Source organism: Mustela erminea, chromosome 18 (genome assembly GCF_009829155.1).
Source record: "Mustela erminea isolate mMusErm1 chromosome 18, mMusErm1.Pri, whole genome shotgun sequence".
Lineage (NCBI taxonomy): Eukaryota > Metazoa > Chordata > Mammalia > Carnivora > Mustelidae > Mustela > Mustela erminea.
In genome coordinates this window covers 13,167,484-13,181,938 of record NC_045631.1, presented here as the reverse complement: position 1 = coordinate 13,181,938, position 14,455 = coordinate 13,167,484, and the positions used below count along the sequence as shown (strand labels likewise).

Genomic DNA, 14,455 nt, shown 5'->3' with positions numbered 1-14,455 from the left:
CCCGGTGGCGGTGGGCGTGTGCGCAGCCGCGGGGCGCGCAGGGATTTGGCGTCGGTTTTCCTTCGCGTTAGAGATGGGTATAGGGGCTCCTCTTCGAAACGACAGAAGGAAACTCAAGGGGACAAGTAGACTCACGGTGAAGGCAAAACTATAGCTGATTACCGGGGACGATTCCAAAGTTTTGAAGCCGAGCGCTCGGACAGCGTGCGCGGCGTGGGCAATGGCGTGGCGGTTCCGCGAGGGCCGGGTCCCCAGCCAGGGTTTCTTCTCAAAAACCTCCCGTGGCTCCCGGGATTGAGTTCCCCTGTTTTGCTTGGCGTTCCAAGCCTTTGTTTGAGACCTTTTGGGCCTCGCCCCCTCTACCCTCCCCGCGAACTCTGAGCGCCAGCCTTGTTCAGACGAACTCTGTCACACCTCCTGGCCTTCGCCCAAGCTGTTTCTTTCTCCTGAAATGCCAGTTTCTTTCCACCCATCTCCTTCATGTTGATTTTTTTGAGCCTCAGCTCACCTCCCTACAGCCTTCCCGGACACGCACTAAAATGAGATGCGTCTTTGGTTTCGTGATTTGGCCTCAGCATCTGCCTTCAGCGTCACCTCCCTAGCCATTTTGCTCCCAGCCCACGTGTGTGTCTGCATCCTCTCCACGGCTGCTCACCACGACCCACCACCCGACCCCCAACTTACCAAAGCACCAGACTGACAGAGGTTTGAATCTTGGACGGGTGGATGGGCTCTCTGACCCCGGGCCGTGACTTACCTTCTGAACCTCAGACTAGTGGTATGTAAAATGGCATAACCTTAGTACCCCATCATTTGGTAGTTGTGAGAACTAAACGAGGTCATGTATGTTAAGTGGAGGGGATTGTACACCGGTAGTCAGGGTCTCAGTTTCCAAACTGAAGGGCCTGCCAGTTGCTATTGGGAAGTGTGCGTTGTGTTGTTGCTGGGCAAAGCTAGGCTGGCAGGGCCTGTTTGATGGCTGGGACTCTAGAGCTGTCCCCAAGCTCCCTGCTGGGCCACCTTCCTAAGCAGCAGCACGTGCAACAGAAAATGCGGCATGCCTGAAGCCTATAGTAAGTTTGGCTCCTGCCCCTTTCTGACACAGCGTAGTGGGGGCACTGATGGTGGTGGTGGTAGGAAGGCAGCTGCAGGTTGTGAGAAGGTGGCCAGTGGGCAAGGTTGTGGTCAGGCATCCGGGGCTCCCGTTTCAGTTGTGCCTGGGCCATGCTGTGTGAACGCATGGGCAGGGACCCCTTGCCCGCATAATGAGCAATTGGCCTGTGGCGACTCAGGCCCTTCAGAACCCAGCACCCACCCACCTTTAAACTGCCCTCTAACATGGTGGTGGGGGGCGCTGGATTCTGCCCACACACCTGCTTAACAGGGAGGTCACCATCACACAGTCATAAGAAAATCCTTCCAGAGACGACTCTGCAGAGACCAGCTTCTCTCACCCAGCCAAGGATGAGGATCACCTCTTCTCTGGGTCTCAACGACCCCTCCCATCCCAGACCCCTCATTGTAAGCTTCCACGTGCTCCTTTCTGATTCTTCTGGAGCCAGGGCCCTCCCTTCTCTGAGCCTCAGTGAGAGACAGCCACCGACTCTGGAGACAGACTGCCTGTGTTTGAATCTTGCCTAGGCCACTTAGTGGTTACCTGCTTCATCTCTGTGGGCCTCAGTTTTCCCATCTATGAAACAGTGATAATAGTACCCACCTCACTGGGGTACTTGAGGGTTAAGTGCATCAGTGTATGTAAAATGCCTGGTGCAGAGTAAAAACTTGGTAAGATTTAGCTTTTTAAAGGAAAAAATGTCTTCCCCACCCCCACCCCAGACATGTATTTGTATCCTGTGTTGGACATAATAATGACCCCTTAGGAAATATTTGCTCTAACACCTCTGTCAGTGCTTCCCATTTACAAAGAAGGAAGCAGAGGCTCAGAGTGGGCAAGAGACAAAAGGCCACACAGCTAAACAGGAAATGTGGAATTTGAACACAGTCCTCTCTGGCTCCACAGCAAAGATTCTCTTAATAGGCTTGTGGGTTCTGGGCAGCAGGTGGCACCCCCAGGCAGGGGGAGCCAGCAAGGAGAGTATGTGGACACCGGAACCTGCAAAGTCTAGCCACTTGTCCCACATAGGGGATGCAGTGAAGTCCTTCTGGTTACTTTTCGGTGCCCAAATATGATGCCTCCTGCCATACCCATCTGGGACCTCAAGCCTGTACCAGTTGACTGTCGGGCTCCCAGGCCACCTAGACCTATCTACTGTATGGTTCTCACCACACGCTCAGCTGGGAACCCTAAGGCTTGGTCCCTTCTGCTCTGGATCTCCCCACACTTACCTGGAATTCCTTTCTAGGGCCTGGTCTAGGTAGAAGGACCCAGTGTCATACCCCTACGGTGCCTGAGGGACACAGCAGGGTCTGACTCTCCTGTCACCCCTGACTCTCCTCTCTGCCTTGTAGGGATTGTGACCTCCTTTTACAAGGGCTTGAATTGGTAGGTCCTGAAATCCCCAAAGCTCTGGTGTTATCCAATGCTATGTATAGCAAACTACCCCCAAAACTTAGCCTTCAGTCACCTTTCCAGCTCAGATCTGCAGCCCAGCCAGGGGTGGGCTAGAAGGCTCCTCTCAGTTCCATGCGCATGAGCCGGGCTGCTCAACCTCAAGGAGCCACTTCCAAGGGGCCATGTTCACACGGCCCACCTGGATTCTGAAACCCAGAAGGCCTCTCACCTCTCACCTGGGCAGAGTAATTGCAGCAGGGGTAGCCTGATGGATAACGCACTCTTTCTGGCCCCTTTCCACTTCCCTCACCTCCCAAATCAGCTACATGCGCTGGACTGGCTTTGGGGAAAGCCACCCCGACAGTGCTACAAGTAGGACAGCCCCATGGCGTATGAAGGGCTCTTCCTTGACCTTCTCTGTCTCAGGACAGCCTGACTGAGCTCCTTGAGATGCCCACTTCTCCCCGCCTGTCACCACCACCAGTGTCCACACCACAGAGTTCCCTGGCTGACACGACAGCAGCCCCCACTTTGGTCTCCCTGGCCCCTACATTCTCTCTGCTCTGTGGTCCGAATGACCACTTCAAAGTCTGATCTGAGCAGATTACCCCCTCTCCCACTGAAAAACCTTGAAGGCTCCTCATCACTCTTGGGATGAAATCCTAAATCCTTAGCGTAGCCTGCAAGCCTGACTCCATCCACCCACGCTGGCCTCTTCGGTCTCAAGTCTTCCATGAGTAATGTCCACATGCTGTTCCCTCCCCTCCTCACCTGCCTAAGTCCCACTCACAGACCTTGTCATGGTTTATAGCCATTTCACTGTGAGCAAGTCCCAGGGCTTGGCATTTGCCAAGTACACAGCAGGTGCTTGGTACCTTGGTACCTTAATAGGTACCAAATGAGTAAATACATTGGTCCTCGGGGCACCATGGCTCCAGCCCTCACATAGCTATCCAGCCTTCTTCTCGCAAGCCTAGTGCTTCTGTCCTCCCCAAGTTCCCCAAAACACCAACACTTTCCATCAACATTTATTTATTCTTTTATCCGTGTAACAAACGCTTAAGTGCCCACTCTGTGATAGGCATTGTCCTAGGCTCTGGGGGGATAACAGTAGGGAACGAACACTGTTTTCTCTATTTGGAACGTTCATTCACTTTCCTTCCATCTATTCCTAGCAAACATCTACCCATCCTTCAAAACCCAACACCAATGTTCCCTTCTCTAAGGAGGCCTTTCCCAGACTTCTTCCTCCCCAGACTCTGATGTGAAACTTCTCTCTCCCACCACTATATCCCTCAAACCTTGCATAAGCCATTCAGCAATGGGGCCCTGGGGTCGAGGCCACCTAATGAGTGTGGAGTTGGGGGACAGGGGTCTGCAGGGAGAAGTAGGGACAGGTCTCTGCTAGAAGCTGTAATCACGGGCAGTGAGTCAGGGGCCCAGCTGGGCCTCCAGTTCCTGCCTCCTCCCTTACACCGCTTTTCCAGCTACTCAGCAACTGCATGGGGTGGGGAGGAATGGCTGCCAGGCACATCTTTTATGTGCACAGACATGACCAAGGGTCCCAAATCCCAGCTGACCAGCAGTGCATGGGGCACTCAAGGAGGACACGTGAGGGGCTGAGATGTGGGGCTGGGGCAGACTTGAACATCAGACCTGGTGCACCTGAGTGGCTTAGTGGGTTAAGCCTCTGTGCTTGGCTCAGGTCATGATCCCAGGGTCCTGGGATCGAGCCCCTCATCGGACTCTCTGCTGAGCAGGGAGCCTGCTTCCCTTCCTCTCTCTCTGCCTGGCTCTCTGCCTACTTGTGATCTCTGTCTGTCAAATAAATAAAATCTTAAAAAAAAAAAATCAGACCTGCGGTAAACCAAATTCACAGTCCAGTTTGACTAGGCCATTGGTGTGGGGCTTCTCTGCCATGGGCGTGAGTCGGGGCCAGGCCCATACGGGGTATGTGACTCCAGTCCCCATGGGCCAGCCTTTGGAAGTTCTTCCTGTTATCTGACCCAAGTTTGCACACTGCAATTCCATCCCAGTTGTGGATCTGTCTTCTTGTGTTCCCAGGGACTTAGGTCATTTGTCCTACCCAATCTTGGTCTCTGCATCAAGGGTCTGGCCCCTTCCAGGGGTCACTGGCCCACAGAGGCCCAGTAAGTCCCCTGGGGCCACACAGCAAGCCTTCTGGTAAAGGGCAGCAGGAGGGCTGGGGGCTGGATCAAAGCAGCGTAATCTCACTGGGGGGCAGCGTGAGCCGCTTCTCCCGGGCACTGAGCAGGTTCTCCACGTGCACAGCCACCACCCGACACAGCTCCAGACCCTGCAGGAGAGATGGTGAGAGTCCCGCACCCAGCAACACTTCCCCAGCTCTCACCTTGGGGTGAGGTGTGGTTGGGAGAGTACTGGCAGGTCCCACCCTTGTCCCCACCTCTAGGCTGAAAGGAGTCAGTAAGCAGAAGACCTAGTGCATCTGCCAGCTTTGCTGCACCTGATGAGTATGACCTAGGGCTGGTGACTTCACCTCTCAGAGTCTCAGCGGCCTCATCACTAGGGTCTCAGTTTCCCAGGGCCTGCCTCACAGGGCTGCAGGGAGAATTCCATGTTCCGGATGGGCACGTGAATTCTGTGACGTTTTGTTACATGTAAACCCTTCGCAAGGAAAAAATATTAGTGTAGTAGATGAATGGTCAGCGTCTAGTGATGTGTTTCCATGGTTACCACCTGGCACCCAGGGCCGAGAATAAGCCATGGGCCAGCCTCAGGGCTCCCAGATGGGGTGGGGAGGAGAGGCGGCAGAAAGTGTGGAAAATCCACCTGAGCATGGTTCTCAGACCACAGGCAGTGGTGGTAGCCCCACAGGGAACTCCAAGGGGCCACGGAAGCTGCTCTGACAGAGGTAGAGAAAGGATGCTGACTGAGTGGGACGGTGTGCCAGGCACCATTCTGAAAGCTTCCTGCACCATACCCCTTCTGGTCCACACCATGCCAGCCGATGCCCTAGCCAGCCCTCCTACCCACGTGCCACATGCGAGGCCTCCATGGAGCCGTGGCCCCACTTGACAGATGTGGAAACTGAAGCTCAGTAAGAAGTGGGGGTGCCTTGAGATTTCCTCAAGCAGCCTGTCAGAGGTGGGCGAGGCAGGGACCTAGGTCTGTTGGCTGCACTGCCGCCATACTCAGTATCACCTCCTCTTGGAAGCCCTCGCTAATTACATCCCAGATAGCTCAGCTACATCGTCCTTAGCACTGGTCATGGGGTCTGCTGGAAAGATTCTTTGACTCCGGGCTTGGTGGGGGTAAGGGCTGAGGGGATCCCTGTAGCCAGTGCAGAGCCTGCTACATAGAGACGTTCCGTGGTTATGTGCTGAATGAATGCGCCCCACCCCTCAGTCAAACATGCCAGAGGCAGAGGCAGCAGCATAAAGGGGTTGGAGGTCTGCAAGGAAGTGGAAAAGCCAAAAAGGCCCCATCCAACTATCTACGGTACCAACCACTTAGTAAGCATCCACTACATGCCAGGGGCTGTGCTATGGACCCAATGTGGACAAAACAGACACAGCTCGGGCCTCTGGGGGCTGGTGTTCTGGTTGGGGAGACAGACAATATTTAAACAAGTGACAGATCTACATGCCATAGGGAGGTCTGCCAAGGTGAAGACAGTAATACATCCGGGAGGAGAGTCAGGGAAAGCTTCTGGAAAGAGGTGACGCTTGTGCTGCCACCCAAATAGAGAGAAGGAATGAACCAGGGAAGAGCACTGCAGGTAGACGGGACAGTGAGTGCAAAGGGTTTGGGGCAGAGAGGCAAGGGCAAGCTTGGCATCAGGGTGCTGGAAGAGGCCAGGGCTGTGCGCAGAGGGGAGGGGGGTGAGAACAGAGGCCAGAAAGATAGAGAGAGGAGGCAAGAGGGATGGAAAGGGCCCCTGGGTTAGGACCCGAGTGCCTGTGAGGGTTCTGAGGTAAGTACTGTTGGTCTCCAGGGAGATGAGGGGTAAGGGCAGGAGCCAGAAATATGGGGGCTGTCACAGCACTGATGGAGGCCTCAGGGCCAGAAGGGGCGAGGGGTTCAGACTCAGCCATACTTAGACATCCTCCAAAAGAGGGGGCAGCAGAAAAGGAGCCCAGGAAGATATGGAAGGTAAGTTTGCTGTGGTGTGAGCTCAGAAAGGAAGGTTCTGGGAAGCAGGCCAGGCCAGAAAGGAAGGCCAAGACTGGGGGTGAGCTTGGCAGGAGCGGGACTGGAGTGTGGTGGGAAGCAGACCAGGGGGCTTGGTCCTGAGTTGCAGGCTCTGCAAGGGGTACATGGAGGGCTCTATTGTGTCCCTCAGAGGCAGGGCCAGGGCAACGGGAGTCCCTCTGTCTTGCACTAGGAGGTCAGTCCCTCGAAGGGAGGCCCTGGTGTGGGGGCCGGTCATGGGCCCAGATCTTGAGGGGGTGTGGAAGGCTGGCAGGCGCAGACATGCATGGCCCTAGCTCAGGTCCCAGACCTTCCCTGGGCCTCAATCTTCTCTCCCCAGGGATGTGAGACTTCAAAAGGAGTCTAGAGATCAGCCATGCCTTTTAAGAAGCAGCCAAAGTTGCTCCAGATATGGGAAGGTACAGGACAGGTGGACCTCAGTTTCCCTCTGTCACATGGGAACACACCCTTTCCACCCTCAACCCCAGACCTCATCATCCATCTTCCAAGCCTCAGTCCAGGTGAGCTTCCTCAGACTTCCTGTGTCCCTGCCCTCTCACCAACCTTCTGTGGCTCCCTAGTGCCCTCGGAATGCCCCAGAGTCTTATCTTGACATTTAAGGGCTTTTAAGACCTCCCCTAGGACAGCTGTGTCTCCCTAGTTCCCTCAAACTCTTCAATCTTCTACAAATAACCTGGCCCTTTCCCATGAGCCCACCACTAAGATGCTTCATTGCCAGACTACCCTAATGACCCACAGTTCTGTGCTTGGTTGGGTTAGCTGGGTCAGCTCTGTCCCCAGCACCCGGCTGGATGCTCCTGGGGCGGGTATGGCCAGGACCTGACCTACCATGGAGGCAGGCCTGGCAGAGGTCCTGGTGGGTAGAACTAATGAGGGAGGGGCTGGGTTGGAGGCTGAGGACTGGGGCCAGGGCTGGGCCCACCTGCTCTAGCTGCAGCTGCATGGTGCGCTGGGTGGCTACATCCCCCAGCGTGATCTCCACATATGGGTAGCTGGAGCTGGCTGTGGGTCTCTGGGTTCGAGTTGACTGGATCTCTTTCAGGGGGAACTTCACCATCAGCTCCTGGAGGGAGAGGGGAGGAGACAGGCCAGTGGGTGGGACAGTCTCACCCACCCTTACCTCTCCCCTGCAGATCAGATCAGCAGGAGGCAGGACCCCACCCCCCACCCCCGGAGCAGGAGTGCCAGTTCCCCAGCAACTTGCTGTGTGACCTGAAGCAAGTCACTTTACCTCTCTGGACTTCGGTTTCCTCCCCTGTGAAACTGATTCTACAAATAGGACGCACCCATCTCCATGGTGCTGGGCTCTATTCTGAATGCTTGGAATCCTAGAGTGCGGTAGAAACCAGCGGTGCCCTGACCTTTCCACCCAAGCTGCCTCTTAAGCTCTGCCTGGAGCTTTCTTTCCGCCCCGAGAAGCAAACCCTGTGCCCATGCATAGAAAGCCAGGGTAATGGGAGTTAATGCCATGATTAGTGACAGTGGGTGACAAGGTGCCTAGACACCCCAGCTCCCTCACCCCCAGAACATCCTGCCAGGGGTGTGTCCCAGACTGTCTCAAGCCCCGCCCCCTCCCCCTCCCCACTGAGCGCCAGTTCCCACCGGCTGCTCACACAACCTTCCAGAAGGTGTGTTCCCAAGGTGCGTGAGCCTGTCCCTTCCTGGTCTCACTTCCTCATTCCAGCATGTCCTAGATCACCTCCAATAAAGTCCTAAGGCCCCGTCCCTCAGACGGCGACTATATTTGGAGACAAGGCCTTGAAAGAGGGAACGAAGTTGAAATGAGACCATTGGGGTGGGTGGGCGTAGTTCAAATCCATCCCGAGTCCTTAGGAGAAGAGGGAACTTGGATGTGAGGAAGACACCAAGGATGTGCGCTCTGAGGAAAGTCCATGTGAGGACACAGGGAGCCGGCGGCCATCTATACAGGCCAAGGAGAGAGGCCTCAGGGGAAGCGAACCCCACCAGGTCCTTGCTCTCTGGCTTGGGGCCTCCAGACCCTCGAGAATTCAGAGTCTGCGGCTGCTCAGGCAGGCAGAGCAGACCCATGTGCTAGATGTGAGCGCCCACCATGCTAACATTCAGGACAGCCCGAGGGCTGGGTTCTGCTATCATACCCATGTTCCGGATGGGCACGTGAGGCTCAGAGCGGGCCTGCGGTGTGTTGGGGCTGGCTTCCACCGCTGCCCAGCTCAGTGTCCCCCACCCCAGGAAGTACGCTCGGAGGACAGGGGGTAGGTGCCAGGCTCAGGCCACTCACGTGGGTCTCAGTGCTGAGGAAGTTGAGGCCATTCTGGTTGACAGCGAGGATGCAGGGGGCTGGCACCGTGGCATTGCTGCAGCTCTGGACGAAGAAGAAGGAGGAGCCAAACATGGGTAGGGCGCTGATGAGACCTAGGGAGGGGAGAGGGGGTGGTCGGTCAGCCTGCTGCCTGTGTCCTCCCTCCGCTGTGTCCAGCATCTGTGTCCTCACCCCAAGGCTCCTCCTCCTCTCCAGCCCCCCTGCATCTGCCCACAGCCGCCCAGAGCCTCTTGGTGAACTTCTTGGAAAGGTGTTCTCTCCAGGCAGCTGCTCAGCTCTGCTAACACTGAAAATGCCTTTGTGCAAAGAAAAAGGTGCCTCCCTCCCCTGCCTCTAGAACCCCTTCCGTAGTGGGGTGCCCTTCACTTATCCACCCCAGCTGCAGACTTTTACCCAGAAACTGGGCCCGGGCCTGGTGGGGGCTGAGCGCCTGTGTCTGCTGTCGGTGCTGGCCCAGTAGGCCGAGCCAGGCAGAGCCGGCCAGGGAGCGGTAGAGCTGGGCTGGGATGTAGTCCTGAATCTCTCGCCTGTGTGTGGAAGGAAGGAAGGATGGTCCTGAGCACCCAGCATCATAGGCTCCTCACGCCCCGCATGCAGTCTCCGCCATCCTCACTGCCAGGCAGGTGTTAGGCCAAAGGGATATGATCTTTGCACTTCCCTAGACGGCTCAGTGCTGCCTGTCCAATGGGCTCACTCGGTGCCCCGGTCCACGGCTGGCACTCCATGACCGTGGCCGCTACCAGTAGGGTAACTGCATGAGGAAGCAGGGATGGAGGCTCTGAGAAGTTCCCTGACTGGCCCCGGGTGACACAGTGACTGAGTGAACTGGGGGGCTGAGACTTGAACCCAAGGTGGGTTAGTCCTTTGTAGCCCCGCTCCCCAAGGGGAAGCCCAGGCCATGAGGGTGAGATGCACTAGGGTGGGGGAAATATGGGGGCAGGGAGCAAAGCGACTACCAGCAGTGGGTCAGAGCATGGAGCAGAGAAGCGTGGGGCTCCAGGCTGGACCCGTTGGGCCAACAGACCCTACACTTCTGTCCCTTCTGTTTGGATCCTGGTTCTCCCACCTATTAGCTGGGTAAGCTTCGGTAAGCCCTGTAACCTCTGTGGGCCTTAGTTTCCTTGTTTGTAAGGGGGAAAATAAAGATTAGCTGAGATGTTAAGTACCTTCCAAAAAGTAAAACTCAGTGATTTATTTTCCCCCAATATTGGGATTATAGCTGTCCATCCTTCCTTGACTTTTTTCTTAAAATTAGAACATAAAAAGAGCCTTACATTCGGAGTTCTTACCTTATTATGAGTTCCTGGAAATACATACAGCATACCTACGTTATCTTACTATTATTCATACCAAGGCTTCTCAGGGTGTGGCTGAGGGCCTTGGAGGTCAAAGCCATTTCCCTGATAACATCTGAAGAGCTAAAATGTTAGTTGGACTTTTCCCCTTGGGTTCTTTTACAAGTGGAACTTGCGGGAGACCCCATGACCTGTGAGGTCCCAGTTCACCCACCCACAGAAGCACATCTGAGAACCCAGCTGTGTTCCATTATGCCAGTTGGTAAGGAGATGTGCAAAATGTAAACCAGTGCTACTCTCCTCACTAGATCTTTTTGGGGAAGCACAGTTGGGTTTTAGAAGTTGTTTGCATTAGCACGTAACGTTAATTTCTACTGCTTGAGTTACAAATGCTTCTCACATGTTTTTAGAACTACAATTATTATATGGTTATTTATATTAATGTGTAATACATTATCCTTATATTTCAAACCATACATATTTTAAGGCGGTTCTCAATTTCAGTTTCCAGTACAGTAAGTATGACCCACATAAACAAAAGCTCCTTGGGGTCCTATGTTTAAGAGAGTAAAAATGTTCTGAGGCCGAAAGTCTTAGGATGACCAATGTATCACCTCTTTGGGGAACTCAGTTTAAAGGCTGCCTGACACCCAGGATTTATTTAAGGGATCTCCTATCATGGGGGGTTGGGGTTGCAGTACCGCAGTGAATGTTTCTGCCCCAGGGCCAGAACCGCTCTCCACTTCCCAGCCAGCTTGGCAGACAGTGGTGCAGGAGCAGAGCGCTTGGGGCTTGGGAGGGCCAGCTTGGGGTTGGTGGGGTGGGGGGCTGACAGGTGGCAGGTGCTTACACGCTGGGCAGGTGGGAGTGGCCCTTGGCCCGGTGCTGTAGCAAGGCCAGCTTGGACACCTGCTGCAGCTGTTGCTCGCTGGGCTGGCCGGCTGGCACGCTGCTAAAGAGGCCCTTCTGGTAGTCGGGCAGGACCTGCAGGGTTGAGAATTCCAATGAGGGGCTGTAGGTCACCCTGCACTCACCTGTTCCTCAGAGGAACACGTGAACACATGCAATTGCAATAATTCCAGTCCCTCTTGCTTCTGGGCTGGGGGGGACCGGCCACCCTTCTGGGCTCTGGGGAATGATGAGACATACAAGAAGGTGAGTGGGGAGGGCCATAGCCCGGAAGCCCACATGGGAGTCCCCACAGTGGTGGGAGAAGAGTGTCCTGGACATCCACATTGCGGCATTTGGGAACTGGCCGGGGTTTCTGAAAACAGAGTCTGCACCAGAGTCACTATAGCCGGGAAGGTCTCAGGTGCCAAGGCTGTGGAGTCCGACTTCACATAGGCAAGTGTAGAAGATTCCAGAGCCCATGTGCTGACCTGGTTGTAGTGCATGGTCACATAGAGCTCATTCTCAAACTTGAGGGGCTGATCCCAGAGCACACGCCGGAACCACAGCATGTAGCCCCCATCCACCGGCTCCATCTCGGAGGCCACATCCAGGATGTATGCACAGCGGCTGAGTGGACACACGTGCTGGCCTGTGGAGAGACGGGGGCGGCTGCAGAGCAGACATGCAGAGCCCCGGCAGGGCCCCTCCCTGCTCCAGGACATGGGGTCCTCCCTGAAGGGGAGCATGTGTATGGAACACGGTGCCCCGTGCCTGTGGAATGCTAATCAGCAGAGGTGGGAATAATTCCAATCCAAGCTTCCAAGCTACAGCCCACCTAGGTCTCGGAAAGTGCCTCGGGTCATGCCTCAAGGAACCCCAGCCCCTTTCCGGAGGAGGCTGGGGACTCGGAGAAGTACCACAGGCCCCAGGGCTTGAGACCCATGAATGCCTTCCTACAGAACCCCTTCAGGGGAGACCCCCTTGCCTGGAATGGCTCCTGGAATGGGTGGGGGGTGGGGAAGATGGGGGCCTGGCAATGGGGGGGTGCTCTGAGTCTGTGAGGGAGGGTTAAGCTCTTCCTTCTCGCATGGACTTTTCTGCTGCCCATCCCAGGTCTTCAGTAACATTTTACCAAAGAGGAGGTATGGCATGATGATAAAGTCCAGACTCTTAAGGATAGAGTGCCCAGGTTCAAATCTCCATGGTGTGACCTTCAGGAAACCCCTTAACCTCCACTGAACAATGGACCCCCTCCAGGAGTTTTTGTAATTAAAATGCTTTGAACTGTGCCTGGAACACCGTATCTGGTCCATACATTTCCGTTATGAGGACGATTTTGTTACCACCATCCCCTGCCCCCTGTGTTAGCTGGACTCAGGCGGACAGGGCTGAGGACACACAGTTCAGAACCCACCCGGCAGCCACAAGTGTTAGGGGCAGGAGGCTGGCACCAACCCCAGGATGGCGGGAGGTAAGACCACAGTCCAGAGTGGGCAGCAGACAGAAGGGGCTTTGGGCCGTGTGAGAAGGGCTGGAGGAGAGCGCTGCTATTGCCTGAGAGACAGGAAGCAATGCATGTGTGGCGGGCTCCAGAAGCCAGGGTCCACTCAAGGAAACGTCCCAGGATGTGAGCTCCTTGAAGGCAGGGCCCATGGGCTCCCGCCAAGCAGGCCACTGTCCTCCATGAACTTCCGGTCTGGTAGGCAAAACCAACATCCAGAGCTGGGGTGCTCGGCGCACAGAAGAGTTCTTAGGCATGGCAGCCCGGACTACCCAGAAGAAGTGGCATCTGACCTGGGACTTAAGGGCTGGGCCCAGCGTCCCCAGTCCTCCTGGCCCCTCACCTCTGTTGGTGACGACAAAGATGACGTACTCGCTGAAGGCCTCCGGGCGGGTCAGAGCCATCTCGGCACAGATCTCCTCCACCACATCCAGGGCCACCTGGAGGGAGGGAAGGGTGAGGCCAGGCCAGCTGAGCTGACCCCTGTCCTCCCGGTGGCCCAGGCCCTGCATGGCCAAGCACAGAGTTCCTCGGGCCCTCTGCAGGGCCGTGAAGGATCCTCTGAGAAATGGCCTCATGCAGGAAGAAGCACAGCTTCTGGAATTCAAATTCTTTCTCGGCAGTATGACCCTTTACCTCTCGGAGACTTAGTCTGCTTCCTTGAGATGTAAGTCCTGCCCTGCGGGACTCAGCACCCTAGGGCACCCCACCACCACCACCCTCCTGCCCCTGCCTGCCAGAAACATTCCCTCACGTACGGTGCATGTTTTGATTTTGAGGTGGCGTTCAAGGCCTCCAGGGAGAAGAAAGAGCTGCCTCTTGGAACTGCGGCCCGCCTGGAATAGAGAGGAGACGAGAGAGGCCGTGTACTGGGGTGTGGGCCAGCCATTGTCCCCGGCCACGAAAGTGCCCAAGCCAAGGGGCTCTGGACTGGCGAGGGCTGAGTGCCCACAGCGTCTCTGAGCTGGGCTCCTGTTTCCCCCCTGTTCCTCCTGACCCCACCTGACACTCACCAACATGGCCCGAAGCTCCATACTGCTGGGGAGCTCCACACGGCCACCGGAGCGCAAGGTTTTCTGAAGATTCTGCTCACATGCCTTGGCAATCCCTGCAGAGACAGAGAGTCAAGGCCTTGCCCAGGGTAGGCAGTGCAAGAAAGAGGCTCTTCCGGCCACCAGCACCAGCCTACTGGTTTCTTTCCGCAATCTACAGGGTATCTACTCCCCAACGTGGTGGTAGCTGAGGAAACAGTCCGGAGAGGGGCAGGAATTTGCCCAAAGACAAGAGCTGCATTCGAACTCAAGGCCCATGTGGTTAAAGCCTTTTGTCTAGCCCACGGTCCCCCAGCTACCTATGGGCCTTGGAAACAGCCGTCACCTCCACTGTTGCCCCGGGGGTATGTTCCCCTGTCAGCTGGGACCCCCCTGCCAACCCCCCTCCCTCACCCAGAGTTGGGTGCAGAAGATGCCACCCTTTGTTTGTTTGGGAATGTTAACCGAATGAAAGAGGAGGACTCGGCGGGGGGCGGACAAAGAGGTCCGCTATCTCCTTCATGACTGCTATGATGACCTTTTTCTTTTCTTTTTTTTTAATACTTTTTTTTAAAGATTTTTTTTCTTTTTTAATTTATTTGTCAGAGAGAGAGCGAGCGAGCACAGACAGAGTGGCAGGCAGAGGCAGAGAGAGAAGCAGGCTCCTTGCCGAACAAGGAACCCGATGTGGGACTTGATCCCAGGACGCTGGGATCATGACCTGAGGCA

At 55.6% G+C, this 14,455-nt stretch overlaps 1 protein-coding gene across 1 annotated transcript in view; it reads right to left on the bottom strand.

Moving 5' to 3' along the window:
• Positions 1–4,331: 4,331 nt before the first annotated feature.
• Positions 4,332–14,455, bottom strand: part of MYO15A (myosin XVA) — a 48,687-nt gene continuing 38,563 nt past the window's right edge. The window contains exons 57-65 of the mRNA XM_032321336.1: positions 13,709–13,803; positions 13,454–13,531; positions 13,039–13,135; positions 11,683–11,843; positions 11,154–11,287; positions 9,402–9,535; positions 8,967–9,100; positions 7,629–7,769; positions 4,332–4,829 (exon numbers count right to left, since the gene is read on the bottom strand). Of these exons, the coding sequence (XP_032177227.1) occupies positions 4,728–4,829; positions 7,629–7,769; positions 8,967–9,100; positions 9,402–9,535; positions 11,154–11,287; positions 11,683–11,843; positions 13,039–13,135; positions 13,454–13,531; positions 13,709–13,803 (1,076 nt within the window). The 3' untranslated portion in view covers positions 4,332–4,727. The remainder of the gene's footprint in view (positions 4,830–7,628; positions 7,770–8,966; positions 9,101–9,401; positions 9,536–11,153; positions 11,288–11,682; positions 11,844–13,038; positions 13,136–13,453; positions 13,532–13,708; positions 13,804–14,455) is intronic.